Raw genomic sequence first — 9,099 nt, 5'->3', positions numbered from 1 at the left:
TAGTTATGCAAACATGCCCTATTTACACACATTTAGAGGCACACTTCAACGGCTGATTAACAAATTTACAGGTATTTTGAAAAACTTATCTCTCTGAAAATGTAAATTTAAAGAAAAATTACAAATTCTAAACATTATACTAGCCACTTCAGCAAAATTTAGAGCACTACATTTGAAACAAACATAGCGACACATGTTTAACTGTGTACTTAAACTACTGTCTCCAAGTTTTTCCAAATTCATTTATACAAATCACAAAATCTGTAAGCAAGAAAAATGAAGAAATGTTAACATTTGAAAAACATCAGATAGAACTTAACAGTGCTTCTCTCCACACTTAGTAACAAGTAAGAATTACTGGGAGAATGCAAGTTACCTGGCCTTCACACTAATTGTACATTTTGCAACATGACAACCAATCATTTACGCTTTAACCTGGTAAAGACTAAACACAGTAGGGTCTCGCACTAATCCAAGTCTGTTAATCTGAGCGCTAGTTTTCTACAGCATTTCAATCCCTATTTATTCCCGCCATGTCATCTTACTGTGCTTCCCGCCTACTGGGATCATGCACGCTCCTGTTGTTGCATGTTCTCCCCTCCCTGCCAGTCGAGTATGCGCCTGCTCCCACTCAGTGCTTGCATGTTGGACTTGCTGCATAGAACAGTGTATAGCAGTGCTGTTTTACATTGTTTCATTATGAACAATAAAAGCAAAAGGAAGTTTGTGGCATTAAGAATGAAATTAGAAGCTTTAAAGAGACTCTATAATGGGGAGACAATTAAAAAGCTAGCAGCTGAATACAGAGTTGGAGAAGTGACTGTTGGTGATTAACAACATAACAGACATAACCTAGAAAATTATTCTTTTGGCATTGTTTTTTGCAGTTTAGTCAACAGAGGCAGAAGGGGAGTCCATCAGGTCCACAGGTCCAATATTACAACAAAACACGTTGTTCCTGAGAAATTAGATTTAGATTTTAGATTTTTCTAGGGATCCTGGGGTCATCAGCTTCTCCCATACCAAGTTTCAAATTTCGGAGATTTCTTGAAGTGCCTCATTAACTCACATCTTTTTTCATTTTTAAATATCTATATATACATCGCTCCAGACCAACTTGCTTTTAGATGACGGATAAGCTTGAGCACGTTGAAAAGTGCAGACCTCCACTTCGAGATTCATAACTCGAAAACGGTGCATGATATTAACAAAAGGTTTGCGCCATCAGACGCCTCATTTATTGCTCTACATGTTTGTTTCTAAACCACTTCCTCGCATCTCCATATTTAGGGGGTAAATTGAGTTCAAAAATTTGAATAGGGTGAAATTTGGGTACATTTGTAACGTTTTACATTACTTTTTCCCTACTTGTGTATAAGCTAGAATAATGAAATTTGGTCCACATATGGCCCTTGATCGTGCCAATGTGCAAACCCAACTTTATTAACCTATCATTCATATAAGTGTGTCAAACAATGAAATATACTTGTAAAAATCACCAAATTTACAAACAATCCAGAAATACGGCCAAATCTGACGCATAAGGGAGAGAGATACGACAAAATGTCATAGGACCAAAGTTGTAGATCACTACGAATTGAAGCAATATTCTGCCATCTGTTTTGTGATACGACTTACCGTTTAGCCAACAAATAGCTCAAAAGGAATGTATGCATGGTCATTAAAATTGCCTCCATATTTCGATATCTTTGGGGGTAAAAAGTGAAAAATTTGAACATCTTGGAATTTTTCCGTCAGTCAGGGACCAAAAGCTATAATTTCACCAAATTTCAATTTTCTACCTCGTCTGGCAGGTTGTGCCGTCATCTTGATTTGGGGGCACGGGGGATAAAAATTAGGAAATTCCCAAAAATTTTTAAGCCCACGAAACCTATAGGTTGTCGTTTTGGATAAATTGTACGACTGCGTTCTTATGCTGAGCCCAAAATTTGAGGCCCCCCAGTGTGCCCACGTGAGGGAATTTTGAGAATTTTCGATTTTTCTAGGGATCCTGGGGTCATCAGCTTCTCCCGTACCAAGTTTCAAATTTCGGAGATTTCTGGAAGTGCCTCATTAATTCACGTCTTTTTTCATTTTTAATCGCTCCAGACTGACTTGCTTTTATATATATAGATTACTGTACTGGTGGGGTGAAAGGAAGGGGATCACTGTAAGTAGCTAGGTGTCAATATAAGGAACGATCTTCAGTGCAGTAATCACATTAACAGGATTGAAGGTTACAGATCTCTTCATATGGTTATGAGGGTATTTAGGGGTTGTAGTAAGGTTTAAAAGAGAGAGCAAATTAGACTCTGCTAAGACCCCAATTAGAGTATGGTTCCAGAGTATAGGATCACACCAGGATTACTTGATATGTCAACTGGGAAAGATTCAAAGCAGCATGATTTGTTCTGGGTGATTTCCAACATAAGGGTAGATTCACAGGAATGTTGCAAACTTGTGCTAAGATGATTTGCCAGAGGAGAGATAGCATGAAATAACATTAGTAGATGAATAAACCTGAGTGGAGCTTTTAAACGTCGAAAAGATCATAATATGAAGATAAAATTTGAATTCAAGACGACAAATTAGGGCAAATATATATTTACAGAAAGACGAATTAGGGACTGGAAGAATTTATCAACAGAAATGTTCGATAAATTTTCAAGTTCTTTGAAATTGTTGAAGAAAAGACTAGGTAAACAACTCTATAGGAATCTGCCAGCTGGGTGACAGGCCTAAATGCAGATCAATGATGACTGAGTTGATCGAGTGATTGATCCAACGCATGAATCACCATCAACAGAGTCATATACCCTCACTCCATATGATCACTGTGGTGAGGTTTGGAACTGAATCCAGGCTTTTGGCATGCAATCTGGTGATTACAAATTGTATACCATCACCTCTCCTACTCTGCCGACCAACATTCTCTAGGTAAATTTTTGTGACCAATGGAACTTGAACTGGCTAACCACGCAGTCAGACCATAGAGACTTGACACCTTACTAATCCTGGCCACTAGGCAGGTTGGAAGGAAACAAATGTAATGACTGAAAATGTTCCATGCCCCTAAAACTGAACTTCCGTTAGCTAAAACATGCTTTGCCTCTTCTATAGGCAGGTTGGAAGGAAACAAATGTAATGACTGAAAATGTTCCATGCCCCTAAAACTTAACTTCCGTTAGCTAAAACATGCTTTGCCTTTTCTATGGCCACCGATCTCTGCTAGATGGCATTACTGCTGCAATTATAACTAATTCATCAACAATAGGTAAATAACAGCAAGTAGTGAATAAAGGAATCAATATAAATATGTAATGGATGCAAAACTGACAAAGGAGTCCCCTTAATAAACTTAAATATATTAGTATGGCTAACGAAAATGCTTTTACAAGTGTATTGACCACAGAAAAATATACGGAAGTAGACTTATGCCTAGAAGGTATAGGTGAGCCAAACTTCCTGACTGATAAAGTCAAGATGCTTTATCAAAAATGCTTTAGCTGTCTCCAAGTAAGGGACAGAAGATCAGATTGGTTTGAAACCAAAAGAAGATTCCAGCAGGAAAAGTGCCTTGTCACCATTCCTGTTCACAACTGTCATGGATCGAATCATAAAATCCATCAAAGAACATTGCAAAGAGTCTAAAACTCTAATATTTGCAGACGATGTTCTGATCTGGGGAAAAAATGAAACAGAAGTACCTGAGAAACTAAATCTTTTGAATGGCAAGTTTAAAGAATATGGACTGAACTTCAATAAAACAAAAACTGTTGAAATTACTATAAACAGGAAAGGCACAGTTTCAAACATTTTCCTGGAGAGAGCTCTGTTACAATCTGTTTCTAACTTCAAATACCTTGGAAGTATCACTTCAAACTATAACACAATAAACCAAGAAATACTTTGTAGGACTTTAAAAGCTTCTCAATTTTATTTTCAAGTGAGAAATCTACTCTGGGATGATAAAATACCCCAGAATGCAAAACTGACCATGTTTCATACCTACTTCATTCTAATTCTCACCTATGGACTTGAATAGTAAAATCCAGTCAACAGAAATAAAATTCATTAGAACAATGAACCAAAAGACCAGGAAAGACAAAATTAGAAACGAAGCAAACAGGAAGGAAGCTGGCATCAAAATACCTGTAACAGAGCTTTTAGGAAGACGCAGGCTACAATGGTTTGGACATGTTATGAGGATGGACAGAACGAAAACAACAAGGAATTACTTTGACCACGAAGTGAAAGGGAGAGGCCAGTAAGGGGACCAAGTTATCAATGGATACACACAATGAAATTGGTGGTCAACAAGAGCAATGTCAAGCGGGAGGACATAGAGGAACAGAAACTATACTTTGACAGAAAAAAGTGTCGAGCGCAAATACACTGCAGCTGGGAAACTGGAGCTGGAAAATTATGACAATGATGATGAAAATATAAATAAATGTTAGACCTATAACGCAGATCACTTCAAACTGTCACTGAAGGATAGACTTTTTTCTATTCCTTTTATGTTGCACCGACACAGACAGGTCTCATGGCAAGAAGAGTAGGGACAGGATTAGGAATGAAGACAGCGTGGCCTTAATTAAGGTACAGCCCCAGTATTGCCTGGTGTGAGAGTGGGAAACCATAGAAAACCATCTTCAGGGCTGCCAAGAGTGGGGTTCACAATTACGTTCTCTTGAAGGCAAGCCAACAACATGACCCCAACTGCATGGCTAACTTGTTTGGTGAGGAACAGATCATCGAAAGGATAAACAGGGAGCGATGCAAGTTTTAACATCATCTCTGTGAACTAATGGAAATCATTAAGGATACTGAAACTCCAAATGTTAATCAAAAGCAGGCATCTGAACACCAGCACATTTACTGCACATAATTTTGGACTTGAGACAGGTGTCTGCAAGAAGCCAAACATTTCATTATTTGCTACTTGCTTAACGTTGCACTAACACATCAAAGGTTTTCGGCGATGGAAGGACGGAAAAAGGCTAGGACTGGGAAGGTATTGGCCGTGGCATTAATTATGGTACGGCCCCAGTATTTGCCTGCTCTGAAAATGGGAAACCACGGAAAATCATCTGAGTTGCCGACTGTAGGATTCAAACCCACTATCTTCTGAATGCAAGCTCACAGCTGTGCGACCCTAACCACATGGCCAACTCGCTCTGTATCAAACCTCTGAAGCTAGACCTAGCCCCAGAAACAATTTTCAAACCAGATATGAGATTCCTATTACTGAACGAAGCCCACCTGTTCGAAGAATAATTTGCATGAAAGAAGAATGGGAATGATCTTTCTCAGTAGCAGGTTACACATATACTGTAACATACAAAAAAAAAAAAAAAAAAAAAAGGTAAAACTTTTGTACTTTTGGTCAGCAGACATATCAACAATAATGGGTACATTACCTCTGGCTAAAATATTTTACTTAATATGTTGAAAGTGATACTAGTGGTGGTAGTAAGTAAGAACAGTAGAATACTACAATATCTTTAACACATTCACTGCTGGTAAGACGTAAGCATCAGAGTATGTTGCGAGCCCATGTAGCTGATGCTTATATGGGTTCTTGCATTTAGAACCCTCTAGTGTTAATCCTACATAATTCACAGATTACAAGTTAAGAGGTCATTCTACAATCTCCACCTGAGATTTCCACACAAGTAATTATCTTTGATCCCTCTTCTCTGTCAATAACAAGCAATGTATTAATTCTATCATGAAACAGGGGTACAAGCAAGTCAAAATGCACCTTGGGTGAAAGTTCAATAATCCATCAATTTAACATTTGACACTTGCCCTAGGAGACCTACACATAATGTGAATTTTTATCTTAGAATGTAAGCTGAATCTTCAGGGACATTTCAGTAAAATCCTGATATTATAAGTTAAAAACTTCATTTTTCTGTATTCAACTGAGATTCACAGTTGAAATTCAGGAAAAGTTCAACCTATTCAATACTAAACCGCTGTACAACATTCCAAAGCTCTCTGCTGAATACATGCAAAAAACACACCCACAAATTCAAGGCATTACTTGATAAAAGCTATGCTCTGTATTAGAATTGAATAGGTTGAACTTTTCCTGAATTCCAATTGTAAAATCCTGATACAAATTTTCAACAAAATATTTCCAGTAATTCTCCCAATAATTTATAGGATACTTATTTAGAGTAAAAGTCTTTAAGCATATTAGAGTCTGATATAAAATACCACATAAAAATAGTTTTCATTTATGAGAAGTTTTCAATCATTTTGAAATATATTTGGAATAATATACCTATCTAGCAAAAATTCTCCAGAAACTTACGCCAGCTATTTAGATATCCTGCATCTAAGGAAGCACACTTGAGGAGTACCAGATTTTGTGAACAGGTAGAATGGATTCTAAACCACTGTACAACATTCCAAAGCTCTCTGTTGAATACATGCAAAAAAATCACAAATTCAAGGCATTACTTGATAAAAGCTATGCTGTGTTCCCTGGATCTGTAGAACAGTTTCACTGACAGGGCAACAAAATTTAAAGGTGAGAAAATCTTTCCTACATATTCAACATTCAGACAACATTATTCAATAAATAAATTCAAAAATAAATTCATTCTCTGTATACTGTACAATTCACTCACACATTTCATCATCTAACCCATGTTCATCATAGGTCACTTTCAACAAATTTCTTCTCTTCAACACTAAAGGCACTGCTAACTTCCAAATAACTTCTGGAAGCTAGCTGATTAATAACAGGCATTACTTCTGTGAAGTCTTCAATCAATTGTTACTGCCCAAGGATGCTTTATACGGCCATACTGAATTCCAGTAATTGTCTGTTCTAATAGGTCAAACAAAGGGTTTGAGTCCCAGGTAAGGGTAGGAATCTTGATAGTTTGACCTCTATATGAAATTGTATCAACAGGAGTCACAATGCAAGCTGTCCCAGCACCAAACAGTTCAAGCAACTGAAAAAAATAAAAATACATTAGATTACAGTCAAAGAGGGGAAGTGAAAGGGATGAAGTATCAATCCACGTAAACAGCGGGCGAGTTGGTCGTGCGGTTAGGAGCGCGCAGCTGTGAGCTTGCATCCGGGAGATAGTGGGTTCGAGCCCCACTGTCGGTAGCCCTGAAGATGGTTTTCCATGGATTCCCATTTTCACACGAGGCGAATGCTGGGGCTGTTCCTTAATTAAGGCCACGGCCGATTCCTTCCCACTCCTAAGCCTTTCCTATCCCACCATCGCCATAAGACCTATCTGTGTCAGTGTGACGTAAAGTAAGTTGCAAAAATCCAAATAATCAGATCAAAATTGTAGAACTAGAAATCCTAGTTTACAATTAAAATTTTCTCAGGGAATAAAACAAAAGGCCAAACAACTGAGGAGGGTTATTTTTGTCATGTAGATTACTTACAGTACTACAATGAAATGAGGTTTAGGATTTTCTAGTAAATTACCTCTGATATGAAATGTAAACAAAATAACTTTAACCTATCAAGTTACTACTAAAATGGCTTAAGGACAACAGAATAAACCGGCAGAATATAATGATTGCTCTAATGAATCATTTAACAAATACCATCTTTTCCTACAAGATTCTCATTTCAATCTGTATTATCTTTTAACAGATAAGATCACATCCCAACACCCAATAATAACATAAAGGTAGATGTTTAGTCTTGCTCAAAGCCTTCAGAACGCAAGGGAAATACAGGTAACTCTCACCAAACCAGCCCTCAACCATCTGGTCTCTCGGTAATTTGGCCATCAAACAAGTCCACTGTTCTTTCTTCCTTTCTTTCTTTCTTTCTTTCTTTCTTTCTTTACATTGTCCTTATACATAATTTGTATAAGACAAGGTAAATTCCAAATAAGAATACATACAGTACTATAATATATTTTAAACATTTTTAAGCATTTCAGGTCGTCAGACATGCAAATGATCTTCGTATGTACAATAAATACATAAATTGTACTAAGACAGCATTGGACTTCACACTTACATTGTGTTAATAAGTTTTCAATTCTTACTTCCTAGTTAAGCATAGATAACATAACCCAGCATGATTTTTGTGGCAAAGCATCTGATAAGTGATTCTACCTAAATAAGGTCTTCTGATATCAGAAATGTCATTGCTTCTTTTGTAACACATCTAGTTTTCGTGTTTATTGCCATTTACTATCTGAAAATGCGTTACTGCAGCTCATTGCTGCTTTGTGATAACAGCGAATTAGCTGATATTAGTGTGGCCATGGTTTGCTCTGTTACTATTTTTAGCTCGTGGTAGCAGCAATGCGGTGAAGTCCTGTGATAGTCAGTTGTGTCGTGAGTGTGGCAGAAGTCTGACCTGTTTTTAATTGTCTTGTCTTGTGAAAATGGCAAGTATGTCAGAAATTAGAAGATGTGTGAATAAGCCAACTTCATTCTGTTACGTGTGTGGGTGTATATTACAAAGGGACAGAGCAGGCCAATAACAGCATCGGTGAAACGTTTATATTTATGCATATTTTAAGGTAAAATTAAGAGTCTAGGACAAGTCGTGGGCTCCCCATGTAATTTGTAAAACGTGCCTGACAAACTTACAACAGTGCAGCATTGGGAAACATAAGGTACTTTCATTTGGGATAGGGATAGTTTGATATGAGCCCCAGGGCCATTAACAGTGACTATTACTTTTGCCTGTGTAAAGTAGCAGGATTCGATAAGAGAAACAAGGATAGTACTGTGTACCCGAATTTGAAGTCTGCGATGAAACCTGTTCCTCATGGACCAGAAATTCCAATATCTTCACCTCCTACCAGTTTACCCGACTCTGAAGGTTCCTCAAATTCTCATGACGAGCAAGTTGATATGGATTTTTCACCAGTCGCAGATGCAGCACGTCCACAATTGTCTAAATAGTCGAGTTGAGTAATCTGATAAGAAACCTTGGTCTCACGAAGGAAAAAAGTGAACAGCTAGAACTACCTTTTCTTGGTATAGACATGGAGATAAGGAGTTCAGGAAGTATTTCAAGAAGGAAGATGATCTGACCTACTGCTATGACATTCCATGACTGATAGAATGGCTAGGGAGGGATTATAATCT

The 9,099-nt window shown here is 37.5% G+C and overlaps 1 protein-coding gene across 3 annotated transcripts in view; it reads right to left on the bottom strand.

Annotated features, from left to right (window-relative positions):
* Window positions 1-6,566: 6,566 nt before the first annotated feature.
* The window catches only part of Bcat (Branched chain amino acid transaminase), an 83,808-nt gene continuing 81,275 nt past the window's right edge, over window positions 6,567-9,099 (bottom strand). For all 3 annotated transcript variants that reach the window (XM_067144411.2, XM_067144413.2, XM_067144412.2), the window contains one exon: window positions 6,567-6,974. In XM_067144411.2, the coding sequence (XP_067000512.1) occupies window positions 6,783-6,974 (192 nt within the window). In that variant the 3' untranslated portion in view covers window positions 6,567-6,782. The remainder of the gene's footprint in view (window positions 6,975-9,099) is intronic.

This window comes from Anabrus simplex, chromosome 3 (assembly GCF_040414725.1).
Source record: "Anabrus simplex isolate iqAnaSimp1 chromosome 3, ASM4041472v1, whole genome shotgun sequence".
NCBI classification, from domain to species: Eukaryota; Metazoa; Arthropoda; class Insecta; order Orthoptera; family Tettigoniidae; genus Anabrus; species Anabrus simplex.
Note: the sequence above shows the minus strand (reverse complement) of the source record. Positions and strands in the feature narration are given on the sequence as shown.